At 35.0% G+C, this 17,653-nt stretch overlaps 1 protein-coding gene across 1 annotated transcript in view; it reads right to left on the bottom strand.

The window, feature by feature from the left end:
- Positions 1 to 8,295: 8,295 nt before the first annotated feature.
- ELOVL2 (ELOVL fatty acid elongase 2) overlaps positions 8,296 to 17,653 on the bottom strand; it is a 102,562-nt gene continuing 93,204 nt past the window's right edge. Inside the window, exons 6-8 of the mRNA XM_051970689.1 lie at positions 16,020 to 16,144; positions 14,375 to 14,509; positions 8,296 to 12,508 (exon numbers count right to left, since the gene is read on the bottom strand). Coding sequence (XP_051826649.1) covers positions 12,383 to 12,508; positions 14,375 to 14,509; positions 16,020 to 16,144 — 386 coding nt within the window. The 3' untranslated portion in view covers positions 8,296 to 12,382. The remainder of the gene's footprint in view (positions 12,509 to 14,374; positions 14,510 to 16,019; positions 16,145 to 17,653) is intronic.

Here is a 17,653-nt window from a genome sequence, read left to right as displayed (position 1 = left end):
GACTTTTAAAAATTCTTGAATAAATGTGCTAAACAAATTCCATTTAGATTTAATTATTATCCTTATCTCGTGCAATCTAGTTCCGTAGATCAATAATTGACTCTGGTATACTGTACTTTGGCAAGTTATTCAGATCAACTTTGGTTCCTTACAGAATAGATCTTTCTACATTAGAAAGATTTAACTATTGCCACAAATATAGAGAGAGGCAGTTGCCAGCTTCCTAAATATATTATTCCTTGGAGAATTGTGAATGGGCAACATTTTTTTCTATGTCAAGATGCATGGGAAGGAGGAAATGTATGTCTATAATCCTCTCTACACAAAAGACAGTCATCAGAGCAATTTTGCCCATGTGACAAGGGGCAGAAACCTGTAGGAGTCAAGGTGTTCCTATCCTTCAGTTTGAGGTTATGGATCCATGGAAGTTTTCTTCCCTTCTCTTACTGACATCCATCTTGGGTGGCTTGAAGGCTGAGTTCTTTGCAGTTCTAGTTGTCTGGATCCCTATGAGCTCTATTGATTATGGCTTCTGAGTACCTATGCACAACTAGACACTCCAAGTTCAATTTCTGCAGTTTTTGGTTCCAAGAGATTCCCCCTTTTTTATTTTAGATGAGATTCTGTGTCTATCCCCACTTCTAGAATCCATGTTTTTGATATCTGGGCCAGATAAGGAAGCAGGACAATCTCTGAGCTTTTGCTTAGAAAAAGATTAGGCTGTGCTATTTGGAGGGACTAGTCTAAGTAGTCAGTCCCTCTTCTTTTTTAATCTTTCCATTCTGTAACTTTTAATTTATGGACTGCCTCTGTTGCATGATAGTACTTGGTTTTTTTGTGGTGAGTACTTTATAAGGAGCACATCCATCATCTCTCAGCCTTGCCTGCTGCCCTCTTGTGTCCGTTTTGTAACAGGAGAATTCATGATGATACCCTTAGCCTTGACCCTCTTGTTCCCATGGTCACTGGAAGCTAAAGGGTTGTGCTATGAGAATACAAATTGTCTCCTTCAACCTTGGAAAAGTTCTGGTGCTTACAATTTAGGATGAGTGTCTTTTTCTACAGGACCTTATAGAACATGTCAGATGGAGGAGAAATCATTAGTGTGAGATCTTTTAGGGTGGTATTATAAGAGAGTGCACTCCAAGTGACAGCTTGCCTAGAAGCTTACCTGTGCTGTGTTCAATAGCAGGCATATCTGTTCTCTGGGTACCAATAAAAGATTGTGATCCAGCTGTTGCTCTAGTTAAACTCTGATTTCTATGGTGAAAGTCAATGAAAGTTGTACAAATATGACAGCTATCCAAAAGGAATATTCTGCATCTGGTGATAAAGAACAGAGGTCCCAGCAGATCCCATGCAGAGGCACTCTGGGCTTATGTGGGGGATAGTGGAAGGGAAAAGAAATGAACATAACCTGAGTCAAAGCATGGATAGGAAGCTGAAACCAACAAAATTCTAGGCCCTGTTCCCTCCCTAAGCATCAAACTGTAGTAGAAGCTAGATATGACACAAGAGAACCTTGGGGGTATGTGGGACTGAGAAGGATAAAGGCTCACTTAACACTTTGAAGATGTTCAGAATTTAGAAGTCTTCAGTGGTCAAGGGCTCCAATCTCTTTCCAGAAACATTGCATACTTTACACATTCTGTTTCAGCCAAATTTGCTTACTTTGTGAACCTAATATTCTATTTCTTATCTTCCTGCCTTTGAATAACTTTCCTCCAGGCCTACCATCCCCTCTTCCTTGTAGAATATATGTTGCCCAGTCATTTCAGCGACCCCACATGGAATTTTCTTGGCAAAGATTCTAATATGGTCTGCTATTTCCTTCTCCAGCCCATTTTACAGATGAGGAACTGAAGGAGACAGGGTTAAATGACTTGACCAAGGTCACAACTGGTGTTTTGAGGCCTACCTTAGTTCAAAGTATAATTGATATCAACTATGAGGCCTTTTTTTCTTTTTCAAAAAAGCTTTTAAAATTTTTTCTTAATGGTATTTTATTATTTCAAATACATGTATAGTTTTCAATTTTTTGTAAAACCTTGTATTCCAAAATTTTCTTTATTCCTTATTTCTCTTCTCTCTAAGATAGCAAGCAATGTGATATACCTTAAATGTGTGCTTTTTTTTTTTTTTTTTTTGCTGAGGCAACTGGGGTCAAGTGACTTGCCTAGGGACACACAGCCAGGAAGTGTTAAGTGTCTGAGGCCAGATTTGAACTGGGGTTCTCCTGACTTCAGGACTGGTGCTCTATCCACTGGACCACCTACCTGCCCCAAATGTGTGTGATTCTTTTAAACATATTTCCATATTTGTCATAATCAGATCAAAAGGGGAAAAACGATGAAAAAGAAAACCAACAACAACAAAAGATGAAAGTATTATGTTTCAATCCACATTTAATCTCTATGGCTTTCTCTCATTTTCCATCCGAAGTCTATTGGAACTGTCTTGAATTATTATCTTGTTGAAAAAATCACAATTGATCATAACATAATCTTGGTGTTACAGTGTACAATGTTTTCTTGGTTCTGCTCACTTCATGGAAGTCATTGCAGGATGAAAGGGTATGCACAGTTTGATAAACCTTTGGGCAAATTACTCTATGAGGCCTTTCTTAATCCTTCAATTGTGTTTATTTTCCCCATTCCCTACGCCTACTGAAATTATCTTACTCTGTACATTATTTGAATATCTTTTGTATTTGTATATTGTAAATTTATCTGTTTGTTTTCCTTTCAGTAAAATTTAGACATCTGAGGAAGGACTATTTCTCTAGCCTCTAGGACAGTACTAAATACCAACACTTATTGAACTGAATTTTACTGAAATAGATTTTAAGGACAAATGAATATTTAATGGATCTCATGGAAGGACTGATATTTTCATTGAGAGCGGGGATCCTTAATTTTTTCATGGATCCCTTTAGCAGGCTGGTAAAACCAATGGACCCATTTCTCAGAATAATGTTTTCAATTGCATATAAAAAAAAAATCCTTTTTCAAAGGATACCAACTATAGAGAAATGCAGTTGTCAAAATTTTTTAAGTTTATGGGAACTCGTAGAGAAGAACCATTAAGTACATACTCTATTGGAGACACACTATGCAAAGCACTGATAAGGAGAGAAAGAATGCCTCTGATATGGGAAATCTCAAAGGAAGTGACATTTGAGCTTTTAAAAAAAAAGCCAGGTTTTCAATAGGTTTGAGGCTTTTCAGGGAAAGGGGCTAGTGTGAGGTGAGAAAATTAGAATTTGATTCTGTATTATTTTCTTATTTTATGAGTAACTGACTTTGTCCTGTAATTTCCATGATTTTTGTCTCTGAAATTAGTTCAGAGTTCATCTGGGTTGTGATGAGTTAAGTTTAAAAAATCTAGCTCTCCTGCCCTAAGGAATTTTGATAATATAGGCTAGCAATGACCCCCTTTTATCATGAGACTAAAAAGTACTCACTGTCTGAAGGCAGGTGCAAGATAGTGGCCCAGACTTTTGGATAGCAAACCAGACATCCTTGAAAGATAGAGAGCTTGGTGAAGTAAAGATATCAGACCCAAATTCCCTTTATGTTTAGCTCCAAGTTTCCTTGGAGAAAGGAGAAGTCAGTGACATCTCTCTCACTTAGAAGGTTATTGAGCTTGCTGAAACTATACCATGAAATATGAAAATGTACTTAAGGGCTCAAGCATTGCTCAGATAAAAAGCCAAAAAAAGGAATCCAGGATTCCCAAATAATTTGACTTGAGAAAGGATTCATCTGATTCTGACTCAGTAGGTATACTGTAAATCTTCCATATCTATCAGGCTATTGTGGATCTTCTAAATGTAACTTGATGTGTGACCTGACTTCATTTACCTATAGAGTCTGTTTAACTAGGTTTGTTTCCTTAGAAGATGTATGAGTTTATAATTCTATTTAAGTTTATTTAGCTTTTATGACATTGTAAGAAGCATAGGATGAATCTTTTTAAAAAGAATTTTATAGTCTAAAAAAGTATGAGATTGCAATATACAATTTAATTTAGTTCTTTATCTGTTATAATTTTCTCCATAAAACCTTTTCAGAAATTTCATTTGGAATTCAGAATTGTTTTCCTGAACTTATGCTTAAACATAATAAAAACTCTATAATTTCTGCAATTTTGGTAAAAGCAATTTCAGCAGCAGGTAGCTACTACACGAATTAACAAAGGTGGTATTTCTCTTCTAATAAAATGATGGGTAATTTTGACTTATTATTAAAATCCTATGTGATTGCATATCAGAATTTTGCTTAAGATTCTCTTGCCCTCTTGAGCCAGATTTGCTTTTAGTGTCTCAGTTCATAGGATCTTATATGCCTGTTTTTTTTTTTTTTTAACTTTTTGAAATGCATTGTTTCCATCTTAGTATAGATGATAGCTTCCTAGGAAAACCTAGGTTCAAGTGTAGCTTCTGATGCTTACTGGCAGCATGACCCCTGGCAAGTTAACATTTGTGTTCTAGGTCAGTGATGTCAAATTAAATAGAAATGGAGCCACTAATCCATATTTAAAGATACTTTTTGTGTTTTTTCAGTCATGTGACTCCTCATGACCCCATTTATGGTTTTCTTGGCAAAGGTATTAGAGTGGGTTGTTATTTCTTTTCTCATTTTCATTTACAGTTTGGGGAACTGAGGCAAACAGGGTTAAGTGACTTGCTAAGGGTTACATAGCTAATCTGAGGCCAGATTTGAACTCAGGAAGATGAGCCTTCCTGACATCAGACTTGGTACAGTTGCCACTGTACCACTAACTGTCTAATAAGGATGTTGATTGACTTCTTTTCATAATGTATTATCATCTATAGCGGAGTTTTTTGTTTGTTTTGTTAAATATTTCCTAATTACATTTTAAATTGCTACTGGCACTGGGCTGAAACCACAGCAAAATACCTGAGTGCTGCCTGAACTAGATTAAAATGTAATTAGGAAATGTTTTAATAAAACAAAAATACAATACAACATAGATAATATTGATTTGTAGTTTTCTAAGTCAATCTGAAACCACCAGGGATTCCTTTTGGTTTGAGTTTGACACTGTCTAAAGCATTTCAGAGAAGGTGCTACATTGGTAGCAGTACTTTCCTCCCCTTGAAGTTCCCTCTTTCAGTGAAATCATAGGATTAGTCATCATCCCTATCCATCAAAAACTCTTTAGATCATGGTTAATTTTTTCCTTTCCTTTCTACTTTATTATCCAACTCTTTTTGATTCTGAATCATAAGCAGATACAAATCAATATTCCCTGAGCAGCTTTTTCTACCTTTTCAAAGCTGACAAGGTAAATCAACCATTTATCAGAGGTTCTGCTTCTATTAAATATGAACAGAAACTACCTGACAGAAAATTAACTTCTTGGTATATGTGAGAGTTTCTTCAATACTGTGAGGATGTTGATAGGTATCATGGAGTAGAGCTATTCAATGTTTCCCTCCAACATTGCAGTGTCCATTACCAGTTTGTTCTCTTATTCATAAAATTTTGCTTTCTATGCAGAAGGAAATAATATTCTATAAAATTAAACTAATTTTAAAAATCTTAGCAGGGTTCTAGTTATCCCAAGTACATATCACTTTTTTTCAATAAAATGAACATCTGCTAATGCCCAGTTGTAGAGTTCATTTAATCAAAAAGGAAAAATTATATTCCACTGCCAGTATCAGTATGTTAACCCCTGACAAAATTGTGAAGTTGGTAGTTTGTCCTCAATGCTCATCATCATTGTCCTCACTTCCATCATCTCCCGACTCACCATGGCCTGACTTTTCCTGACATGTCTTTCTGTTTGAGAAAAATTTAATTCAAAACACATTTATTATCATTACGTCAAGTGTGCTCACTATATCCCAGGCAGTTAGTGACCTGAGGAAAGGCAACAATTCAGCCCCTGCCATTAGAGTAGCACATATTCTAATGGAGAGATACAACAATGATGTACCTACAAGATAGATACAAAATAAATGGAAGAGAATATCAAAAGTTGTTAGAAGAATGGAAGTCACCAATATTAAAGGGTAATAGGAAGGGCTTCTACTATCTTGCAAACTGTGCTGGATAGTGATAGCATTTATTAAGCACTTTTATTAAGCACTTACTATCCAATATCTTTGCCAAGAAAACTACAAATGAGATCACAAAGAATAGGAGGTGACTAAAAAAATGACTGAATGGTAACATGTGTTAAGCACTGTGGTCAGGTCTGGGGATACAAATACAAGCAATCACAACAGAAATATATATATACATACATATATATGTATATATATGTATATATATATGTATGTATGTATGTATAACCTCAGCATCCAAGGTGGGGGAATTCAAAATTCCTGGGGAGTAAGGGAAGAGGAGGAGGACTAGTGTACAAGCACCATGATCAAATGACTCCACAGATAGAATCAAACATGATCCCTTTATGCATGGGAGCTTACATTTTTTGCATGGATAAGACATAGCCAATAATTGATAGGCAATAGAATGTATTAATGTCTAGAAGAGGCTCACAGAGGAGGAAGGATTCAGGGAGAAAAGATCATTTCTTCCAAGGAGGGAATTGAGTGTCAACCTTTAAATGAAATGTGTTAGGTCTTCATAGTAGAGAAACAGAAACTACCATAGATGATTTTTAAAAATTATCTCTATAAAGTATGCATGCTAAAAATTTAGACCATTTTATACCTTCCTTTCTATATATAGCATATGGATGGGATGTAGATTATTCCTGTTTTTACAACTATGTAGAGAAAAGTAATTCATTATGTTTGCTATTTGCCCAAGACCTAAGTGCATCCATAGAATGTATAACTCCTTACTCTTGCCTCAAATGATTATATTAATGCACTCGGTCCTACTGCTGTTTGTTTTAAGCTGGCCAAGGTCAAGTCCATTATAAACTATAAATAGATACTTAATTTTGAGTCCTCTATCAGGGATGCATTACATGAAGGAAGAGGCCATTTTAAAGAAGGCAAGAAGGAAAAAAAGTCTATTATGTACAGTCTAAGAAAAAACCTCAAGTAAAATATTTGGGGTTTTAAAACTATAAAATAGTTTAAAAGGGGCTTCTTCATTCACTCAGAATCCCAATTTTGAGAAACAGCATTCTTTACCCAAATAAAATCTTTTCAGGGTTTATTTTTCCAAAAGTAGTGACATACACTGCTGTAATCCCTGCAAAGTAGTCCTGGGCTTGAATTTTATTTAATAAATGCAGATTAGTTACACTAACTAATGTCGTTGTCTTTTTCATGTATAAGAGAAGTAGTTTTTCCTTCTAAATAAATCAAATCCCACATTGTAAACTGGTGTTTTCCTTTTCTGGCTTCTCAAAAACTAAGGCTTTTGAATTTCATTAAGTATATCAAATTGAGTAACACTGATATTCATTAACCTGTCAGCTAATTCCTGCATATCTCAATGTCAATTGTACAGCTCTATTTTTCCTTCTAAACATAAAAGGCAGTTGCCAAACCTGTCGATTTTACCTTTATAACATCCTTCCTACCTGCCTTTCCTTTGATAATTAAAGGGGGAAAGGACACTAGAATTAAGAGGATTGGGAAAGGTTTCCTATAAAAAGTAAGATTTTACCTGAACTTGAAAGATGTGAAGGAAGCCATTCTGATGTGGATCTTCATCTCTCCCCATTTCAGTCCATCTGCCACTCAGCTGAAGAGCTTCCTGAAGTGCAAATCTGAACATGTCACCTCTCCCATCTTCCATCAACTCCAGTGGCTCCCTAGCCTCTCCACAATCAAAGATAAAAGCCTCTGTTTGGTGTTTAAAACCCTTCTTGACCATATTTTTCAAACTCCCTACCCCTTTACCTTTCTGGTTCTCTAAAACCTTCCCATTCCCTTCTGCCCCTTTAATCTGTGATGCAGGGTACTGGCCTCTTTGCTGTTTATTCTTTAGACATGATGGCTGCAAATCCAGGCACTTTCATTGGTTGCAGTTCATGCCTAGAATGTACCCCCATCCTCATCTCCATCTGTTGGCTTTCTTGACTTTAAGTCCCATCTTTTATAGACATCCTTTCCTGGTCCCTCTTAATTTTAGCACCTTTGTCTCAGATGATTATTTCCAATTTTTTTTGTATATAGTTGTTTGCCTGTTATCTTCTCCTCCCTCCCCCTCCATCAAATTGTGAGCTACCTAAGAACCAGAACATCTTTTACTTTACTTTGTATCTCCCATGCTTAGCACAGTTCCTGGCAAATAGTAAGCACACAGTATTTACTGTCTGGCTGAGAAAAGAGAAAAGACATTCTGGAATAGGGCTTTTTATTGTCATTATAACTGAACAGGTAGAGTAAAAAAAATAAGATACTGTTTGGGACTGTTTTGGGACGGGGCAAATAAGGCAAGTGCAAAGAGCATTAAAGTGGCATATTAATTTCTTTCTTGTCAATTTAATCCACGTGAAAAATTCCTTCCACTGATGCATATCCATAACTCAACTGTAATCAAGAGACTCCCATGCCTTGGGCATGGAGAAGCTGTGCTTATCTAGGGTCAAAAGTTTGCAAGTGTCAAAGTAAACTTAAGCCCTGATTTTTCTGACTGAATTCCAACCCTCAGTCCAATAAACCATACTGTCTATATAAAATTAGAATTTTTCTATCAAAATTCAGCTGAAAGGCCACCACCTACTTCATCTTTTCTGATTCCTTCCAGTTGTAAGTGCTTAATTTACAGATGAGGAAACTGAGACCCAGAGAAGTTAAAATGATTTGCCTCTTGATCATTCAGGCAGGGAATGGCAGAACTAGGATTCCCACTCACAATCCCTGACTTTAAATTCAAGTTCTTTCCACTATTGCCCACTGTTCTATAGAATCAAGAGCTCACTAAATCAAATGAGGAGCTGAACACTTACAGACTTTCCTAGGTATAAGTATTTTTCTGGGTGACAAATCATTCAGATCTATAAACAAGCATATACTTAGGAAAAATCACAACTTATGGCTTAAGGTAAAAATAAATTTAATATACAACAATCATACTGAATGCTTTTAATATATGAAGAAAAAAATGGCTTCTCCTGCCTCTCTGCCCACCCTTATCATGATGCTGTATTCTTGAGATTTAAGTCCTTTCTATATGAATACAAGAAACTGATGTCCTATTACAGGTTTCAAACAGAAAAATACCTGAAACATTCACAAAATAAGGAAAGTGTCTTTGACTCTTTGGAAAGAATTCAGACTGGCTTTTTACCCCCTTGTTTTCCTCCAACCTACCAGCAAATGACATTTTCCCTCAAAAACAAACACAAATAATACTCAGGTGAAAATAATTTTATCCTTCAATACATACTACATGAATGATAGCACTGTATTTTAAAAGTAAGTTGAAAAATTTCATGTTCCATTCTGTTTAGACACATTTCATTTTAATTTTTTTTTCACAGGGAAACTATCAACAGATATATGTATTCACTAAAATCTAATTTTCTTTCACTGTTATGGGAAAAGAGCATTTTTTCCCCAACCAAAAAGCTCTGCTCGCACTTATTTCTTAAACAACATAGGATTAGACAGACATGTAAAAGTTTTATTTACAATGTTTTTATAAAAAATTCAGCATGTTTCTATTTTTTCAAAGTTGCAATATTTCAAAGGTGTTTTAAGACAGAAGTATTTGGAACACACCTGATTCAGTTCTCACAGCTAAGATTTCAAAGCTATGAGTGTGTGCTTTTTCCAAGCCCTTGAATGATTTTATGATTTTGTATGTATATTATAGCTATATATACATGTGTGTATATTTTAAAATTAGGCCTTAGTGAAACTAAAGACCAGTTTAGATTTGGACAAAGCTCTGAGTTAACCTTGAACCATTAATTGCTTGTGTATTCAAGGCTGCCAGCTTACGTGCATGCTTGTCTATGGAGATTATCCCAAAATGTCATATTTCCCTCTTTGCCTCCAACAGCCCTGAGCCATCCTATGCTCACAACTGTTTGACTATGATTCCACTGAAAGAGGACCTTCCCTCTTTGCTTTTTAGTATTAAGCAGCATGAAAAGATGACTGACTAGTGCAATACTCATTTAGCCCCAGACACTTAAGTGGGGACTTTTAAGTGCCTCACCAATAAGTAAGCAAACTGACTAGAAGGAACAAGCTGGTAAATGGGCCTCTTTGATGGCTATTTGCAAAAAGTTCATTTTTACCTTGATTATATGTAACAAGATTCAGCTTTGTCTAAGACCTAGTCCTGAAGAAGAAACAGATTTCTCAAAAGAGCATCCTTCTCATCCTGTTTTATTTTTAGCCAAAGAGAAGCTATGACAATTGCTATCAGCTCTAGCTCTAGGTTTAAAAGGCATTGTGCAAATGCTATGCTGGCTTGAAGGTATGACCTCACTGAAGGACTATTAGAAGGTAATAACTGCTCCAGTGTGGGGGGTGAGGGAGAGAAAACATAAACTAATGCAAGGTGGAATAAATGGTTAACTGTTTTAGAGGCCTAGAGGAGGCTGGACTTATTTCCAATATGCCAGAAAGAAAGAAAAAACTCATTGAAAAGGCGCCAAGATGGGACTGAAATCTGCTCTGTTGTGCTCAATAGAAATGGATCGAAGTTAAAAAGGTAATATTAAACTGTGGTAAGAAAAGGAAAAACCAGATAGTCATACTAAAAATTTATTGAGACTAAATGCTGTATTCAGGGGACCTCTCAGAAGGTGGTGGCACAATCGCCTAAGTGAATAATGTAAATGAATGAGAAATTAGGGGTAAGCATAAGTTTTTATAAGAAAATAATTGAAAAGCTATTAAGGGTGCCTCGAAAAGGTGACAAGCAGCAGGTGGAAAGTTACCAATTGAAAATGCTTTTTCTGTGGCGATTGATGCCAAGAGAATAAGTTTAAAAGCATTTTTAAAAGACTAAAAAATGAGGAACATCTGCAGTAAGCCCAAGTGTGGGTAAAAAGATGTTCTAAAGCTGCCCCTTCTAATTCTGCAGGCTAGAAATTATTCTCTATCAAATATTCAGATAACATTCTCTTACTTTTAATCTCAGGACAGTATCACAGTATTAAATTAAATCTCAATATTCCCTTTGGGAAAGAGGAATTCTCACCAGGGCTTTCCTATACTTTTAAGGTTGGCCCCCATTAAATATAGCAATGCCAGCTTTCACTTGCTAACCTTGCCTTTGCCAGTGTCTCATTACTGTCTCACTATTTTCTATGGGAATTCTTTCTTAACTATATCTTTTGGCCCACTTCCTCCTTCCAAGACTTCAGAATGTAAAATAGTTTTCAAAGGGTTGTATAAGGCAATTATTGCCATATCTCTAAGTCCAAAATAAGCACCATAAAAATTCCATTTTTATCTTATCTCCATTGCTCAATTAATTCTGATATCAAAATAATTGTCAGTATTGCATACAACCCAACAAAAGAGAAGATTGAACTGTAGTCATTGCATAGAGATGGGAAATGTGAACAATCTGAAACAGAGGATACTCTTCATACTGAGCAGGCTATCTGTCTGCATCCTAATTAATCCAAAGGCTTTCTGGATTAACTAATTCAAAGGCTAACCAATGAAGAGGATAGACATAAATATGGTAGTTTAAAAGGACCAAGGATTCCATGAATTTCTGAAGAGTCAGATTACTAGCCAAAGTCTCTGTGGTTATGAGGATTTGGCAGTGCATGTTTTCTCTCTTAGCAGAGTTAATTTTCAAAGTTTAAAATAAAAAAGCAAATTTTATCACCAATTCACTAAGATTTTTTTTTTGGGGGGGAGGAAGTAATCAGAGAATGTGAGACAAAGTAGATTGTGGTTTTGGAAAGAAAGACATTCTGCTTGATCCCTTTCTTTCCTTGTTCCATTTTCCCTTTTAAATGATTTCTAGAGATTTATGCCAAATTGAGCCCAATGGATTGACTACTCTATCCACAGGTTTACTGCCTACTCTATGTAGCCTAGAAGATAACAAACATTGTAGTCTAAACATTTTAACCTGAACAAAATCCTAACTTTTTTCCTTAAAGGCTTACCATGAAAATGCTTAATGTTCTTTGGGTTTATTTGGGAAATAGTGTATAAGGCATCATAAAAAGAAACATGGGGATGGGAGGGCACTTGAGAGGTTTTTACATTAATGTTGAGATCTAAAATTTCCAGCATCATCTCAGTGGTTAACCTTTGACCAAAGCATCTAGTAAATATATTAAACCTAATAGCAATGAATTAATAATACATTTTTGGTACAAATGATTTATAAACAACAGATGTCAGTTTGCACTAAAATTTAAAGAACTGTTTCAACTCAGTTTTTGTTTTAAAACAAAAGACTTTCTTAGGCTCCATTGTGTGCTGTTCTCTTTCCTATTATCACTGTGCTTTCTTGTTCCCAATTCCATTAGTTGCAATGAAATGAACTTTGGGAAAACCATTTGTGATTTCTTTTCCTGTAGGGTTCTCTTTTGTATCTTGTCGCAGAGGCTTTTTCCGGTATGTCTGTTGGACATGCAGATCAGGAAAAAATATAAAAGTATTTCAGTGAGAGTTTGTCTATATCATTGTAACATCCCCCCCCCCAACAGTACTTAAAACTTTTTTTACTTCTTCACAATGACTCTAGTTGACTTTTTCCTTTTCCAAGCTTACTATAGATTATACTTCTTTATTCACAGAACTTTCTAAGTCAAATTGGCCTAATTTCTATTCTTTGCACACAAGTTTCTATCTTTTGCCTTCATGTAACACAACCTTCTCTATAGGCCTGGAAGGCTCCCTCTCTTCACCTCTACTTTTTTGAACTCCTAGTTTCCTTTAAAGTGCAAGCTCAATAGCCACCTCCTATATGAGACCTATCTTGATTCCCCCCATTTGCTAGTATCCCTTCTTTACCACTCAAATTACCTTAGACATGCTTTGTACAGATTTTATATTTACTTATCTGTATAACTAGTGTTTCTTACCAATAGAATAGAAGCTTCTTGAGATCAAGAAATGTTTTATTTTTGTCTCTATCCCCAGCACTTAGTACAGTACCTATGATTTATTAAGTATTTAATAAATGCTGATTTAATTCATGAATGAACACAGAATTTCCTTTTATTTAAAGCTAGAATATCCTCTGAGCTCTATTTATATATGACAATAAGATAGAAATCAAAGTAGTTGCATAGTTTTAAAGCTTATTTTTTTCTCCTACTCCTAGCTTATGTATCTCTCATGTGACTATTGCTACAGCAATTATCTCTCCAGTAAGTGTAACCTGATTTTTGGACTCAAGGAGATCTGTCCATGCATGTTTGAATACCTCGTTATATAAGGATGCAATAAAATGCTATTGAGGCTGTAGCAGGAAAAGCCAAGGTACTGGTCCTTACCTGAATTGGCTTGTGCCATTTCCCCACTACCCTGCCAAAATACAGAAGCTCCACCTGTAAAGGCTGAGCAAGGGAATTATTTTTAAGGCAGTCAAGGGTATCACCTAGGAATGAGAATGAAATGTTTTGCTCACAAAAGGCTCTGGTCTAATTTGAGCCAATGTAACCAATTCTAGCCTCACTGGACTGTCCAATCTGCTTTTCTTTGTTCCTGGCCATGAAGTAGCAAAGTGAATGACTCTCGTAGCTCCCTCTGATACGATCAGCAACTTGATCTATTTCATGTGCAATTATCCCTAGAAAGTATCGCTGGATATTTATCTTTTGTAGCTTGCATTCAAAGGCAAATTTACCAAGCCAATTTCAAAGTGTTAGTTTCTCTATGATTTGGCAAAATTACAATTTCAACATACACAAGTAAAAAATAAGAAGGAATTATTTATTTCTCTATAGAAACAGAAAACAGTTGAATACAATTTCAAAAATTATTTTGTATGTCAAATTTATCTTTTTCTAATGCTCTTTATTTTTGCTCCACTCCTATAAAAGTAGATTAATTTAAAATTTCATTCACTTGTGATCTATACTTTGTCATTTTTTATCAGTTTTTAAACAAAAGAGTTGTTATATAGTTGTTTATTAAATCCATCTCCTTTTCTGGATATAGTACTTGATAAAAAAAGAGGCAAATATGACCTTTTCTTACTCAATAATTTGAAAGAAATTCTTTCGAATGAATATCAAAGGCCACAACTTTGATAATATAATAGCAAGATTTAAAAGGAAAAAACTCATTTACAAAAAAAATTTTTTTTTTTTGCTATTTGTTTTTGCATGTAAGTTTCCTGGACCAGGATCAGTTATATGAGACAATACTATCATATTTCCGACTTTGAAAGTACAAAGTAAATATGATGTCAGGATGTAGAAATCTATTTTAAAAAGATAGCATTGCTTACCCATCTAAGAACACTTATTTTTAACTCACCTGAACATAAAAATTTAAGAATAAGATGACTAATGTGAGCATGTAGGAAGACTGGAAGATGAGACAGCCAAAAGGAAAACCACAAGGTATCACAACTGCACTCAGGGTGTGTGATATAGTTAGCACAAATTGGATCTGTAAGAGTTACACAAAAATTAGAGCTATAAATGAATCAACTTTTGAGTCACATAAAATCTTAAAAATCATGAAGCTTGTTCCTTAAGTTTTTCTGAGTATAGTAAAGACATATTAAAGTAATTTCAACAATTCTTTTATCCTAGATAGAATATTTGTAAATATATAACTGTCCATTATATGAAATACATGATGAATAATTAAATTATATTCCATATAATCATGATTCCATAAGTTGTGGGCCATAGGGAAAAGAATTCTGGATTTAGAATTGGAATTTGTTGTTCAGTTGTTTTCAGTTATGTCTGATTCTGTATGACCCCAGTTAGGATTTTCTTGGTAAAAGTACAAAAGTGGTTTGCCATTTCCTTCTTTAACTCATTTTACACATATGGAAACTGAGGCAAACAGGAGTAAATTATTAGCCTAGGGTCACATAGCTAATAAGTGTCTGAGGCCAGATTTGAATGTAGGAGGATGATTCTTCCTAAATACAGACCTGACATATTATCCACTGTGCCACTTAGCTGACCTTCGAATTGAAAACCTGGTTTCAGATCCTGGCTCTGCCACTTAAATACTTGTGTAATCTCTCTGGACTTTAGTTTTCTTTTATATAAAAGGAAGGAGTAAGACTGGATGATTTCTAATGTCTTCTCCAGCTCTAAATCTCTGATCTAAGGGTTCTGTAAGAGTCATAACTTTTTTTTTTATCTCATTTGTCTATTTACCGTAGAGAGAAAATTGCATGAAAAGCATGAAAAGGCCAGATTTAAGCCCTGTTTTGGTCCAGAGGTAATTTACTTAAATTCTCATTGCCCACAGCACATCTTTAAGACTATAGATTGCAAAGAAGATGCCAATGTACATTGGTTGAGTCCTTTCTAAACCCCAAACCCCTTAAACTGAAGACATTAAAATTCTCTTTCCCTTTCCCCTTTCCAAAAGACTATGATTTCCTCCAAACCCCTTACAGTGAATGAATAATGAGATTCTAATAATCTAATTTACAAGAGAAAAAAAGAGATTTTAGCCTATAAATAAGTTTGAAGGTTTTCCTAGTGAAGCAATATGACATAACTGATAAAGAATCCTGGCCCTGAAGCTAGAAGTACTGATTCTGCCAGGAATTATCTGTTTGACCTTGACCAGTTGCTTCACATAACATATGGCTATGATGTTCTCCAATTATAAAATGAGGAAAATAGTCCATGGTAGGTGTTCTCCACAGATCTTTTGAGCCTTAATATTTTAAAATATTGTATAAACTTTATGTAATGAGGAACTTATTGTCTATTTCAAAGTAGCAGCTAACCACCTTCCTCTGCTACCTATATATATAAAGGATATTCTAATACATAAGGATTAGTTCTTTTAAAGTCAGCCATCAAAACTATGAGAGTTTAACAGGATAGAGATATCTTGGGTATTCTTTCCTCTTGCATGAAAGTATGTAGATTTTATCACATGGGCTATAAAAGAAAAAAAGTTGAAATAAGTGTTCACATACCAGTTGTGCCTGTGTGAGGTATTTCTTCCACCATAGATACTTGTGCATGGATGGAATTACTGAGAGTCCATAGTAGGAATACATTAGAATGTGGATAAAACTGTTCAGTGTTGGTCCAAAAAAACCTGTGAAAAGAACATGAAAACGACTATTTTAGAAACCATGATCAACTCCATTAAGATCAAAACACAACTCTTTTTTTAAAGTTCTTTGCTGTGTAAAAAATGTAGAAATCATTAACTAATTCTGATACCACTATCTAATAATAATTATTTCAAAGGCTCTACACTGGCTATGTCCTTTCTTACTCTAATATTTAAGGCAAGTTTATTGTTGGAAGGGCTGCATCAAAATTTTTTTTTTTTTGCTTTTTCCAGAAAGGCTATAATTTCCATAAGAGTCCCTAGTTTTTTCTTATTAGACTAATGAAGATGATACATAATCCTAGGTTGTTATTAATTTGACTATAACCAATCTGCAAATATGTATGAGCATCTACCACATGGATATGGAGATAAATGACAGATCATTAGAGGCCATCCCATAAATAAATGCTCAATGCCTGGATGATAATATATATTGTGATAGCTTTATCCCATCTCTGTCTTGAGTTCCTATACAAAGCTCAAATTGTATTTTGATGCCTCCATAAAGCTTTCCCTGGTGCTCCTCTATCTAAAAAGGTTCATTTCTTCCTGTGAAACTTCATAGTGTTTCACTAATATCCCTTTTTGGACCTTACATTTTATTTTGAATGAGCTTTTCCCCCTATACACCTCATTTTCCCCATTGAATTGTAAACTTCTCAAGGGCAAAGATGTGCCCTTATTTATTTGATTGATCTTAGCAATTGCCCTGGCTCCTAGCACAGGGCCTTCTATGTAGTAGGCACTTAATATGTGATGGACAGATAGAAGATTGTAAAATGAGAAAAATGGACTAGTTGGCGTTGGCTTTTAAAATCTCTTCTGTCTCTGAATTTATGATTAAGATCCTTGAGAGTTAATGAACAAATTCTTGCTTGACAATCCAGAGTCATTAAACACATTTTTTAGTTCTGTTGGGCAATATATTGATAACTCCAAGAAAGAGATGCCCACACACAGTGTGGGCTTAAAGCAAAACTTCAAATATATTATTTTTGAATAAATTTGAATACATTATGAATGCTTTTGTTTTGAATACAATTACAAATACAATATAATACAAATACAAATGAATATTTGAACACATTACATCCTTGCTGCAGTTTGTTAGCTGTTTGAATAAATACTTGTACTAAAACTTAGAGGAAGACATATCTGGAGCAGCCATTTATACATTGGAGAAGATGGTTGCATAACTACTTTGCCATAATAAAATCACCCAACCTTTATAAACATCCCTGGGATACTAAAGTTTTTGTTAAGCTGAGATAGATATATATATTTTTATTTTTATTTTATTTTATAATAACTTTATATTGACAGAATCCATGCCAGGGTAATTTTTTTTTTTACAACATTATCCCTTGCACTCGCTTCTGTTCCGATTTTTCCCCTCCCTCCCTCCACCCTCTCCCCTAGATGGCAAGCAGTCCTATATATGTTAAATATGTTGCAGTATATGAGATAGATATTTTTTAAACAATGTGA

Source organism: Antechinus flavipes, chromosome 1, assembly GCF_016432865.1.
Source record: "Antechinus flavipes isolate AdamAnt ecotype Samford, QLD, Australia chromosome 1, AdamAnt_v2, whole genome shotgun sequence".
Taxonomy (NCBI): Eukaryota; Metazoa; Chordata; class Mammalia; order Dasyuromorphia; family Dasyuridae; genus Antechinus; species Antechinus flavipes.
The sequence above is the reverse complement of the archived record's forward strand: the minus strand, read 5'-3'. Positions and strand labels throughout refer to the sequence as shown.